General features: G+C 63.3%; 1 protein-coding gene across 1 annotated transcript in view; it reads right to left on the bottom strand.

Moving 5' to 3' along the window:
* Positions 1–6: 6 nt before the first annotated feature.
* Positions 7–714, bottom strand: part of CSF2RA (colony stimulating factor 2 receptor subunit alpha) — a 22,734-nt gene continuing 22,026 nt past the window's right edge. Inside the window, exon 12 of the mRNA XM_077754728.1 lies at positions 7–129. Coding sequence (XP_077610854.1) covers positions 34–129 — 96 coding nt within the window. The 3' untranslated portion in view covers positions 7–33. The remainder of the gene's footprint in view (positions 130–714) is intronic.

Here is a 714-nt window from a genome sequence, read left to right as displayed (position 1 = left end):
CAGAACGTTCCGGGGCTAGAAGCATCTTCGGGTTCACGTGCTCGCCCGGGTGACGCTGACTTCCTGCACGGTCACGATCTCTTCGTGGTCGATCTGTTCTGTATCCGAGGTGCATTTCTCCCAGATGATCTGAGGAGCAGAGAGAGAGGGGGTGGGGGTGTTGGGCTCTGGGACCCCAGAGAGCAGGGCAGGGAGGGGGGCCGAGAGGTGTAGACGGGAACTGGGGCCCAGCGGGTGGGACTGCCTGAAGGGACGGCTTGGGAAAGGGACTCCCGGCATCAGGTGCAGCACATGCAAAGGTCCTGGGGCGGGGCCTGGGGACCGAGGGCAGGAAAGGGGGTCTGTCCAGGCTGTGCGTGCTGGGCGGGGCGCTGGACTGGGGAGGCGGCCGGGGCGGGCGACAATACAATCATGTTATTAATATATCGATATTTATCGTTGATGAGAATGAAACGAGATGTCTGTCCAGCTCCATGGCGGAGGTGACAGAGCCGTGAGCAGCTGCATGTGATGCCCGCGGTGTAGACCTCGTGGTGGGGCGGCCCCGGGGGACAGGACTGCACGGCAGGATCGGGAAACGTGGCCCCCGACCCAGGGACGGTCCCACGAGAGTGAATGCACGGAAGTCGCAGCTGCAAAGACCCCTCGCGCCCCTTCCCTTTGGGACGCCCTCCGGCACATGTCACACGCCATCAGGCCACACGGCTTCAGACT

This window comes from Crocuta crocuta, unplaced genomic scaffold (genome assembly GCF_008692635.1).
Source record: "Crocuta crocuta isolate KB4526 unplaced genomic scaffold, BGI_CrCroc_1.0 scaffold221, whole genome shotgun sequence".
Classification (NCBI taxonomy): Eukaryota; Metazoa; Chordata; class Mammalia; order Carnivora; family Hyaenidae; genus Crocuta; species Crocuta crocuta.
Note: the sequence above shows the minus strand (reverse complement) of the source record. Positions and strands in the feature narration are given on the sequence as shown.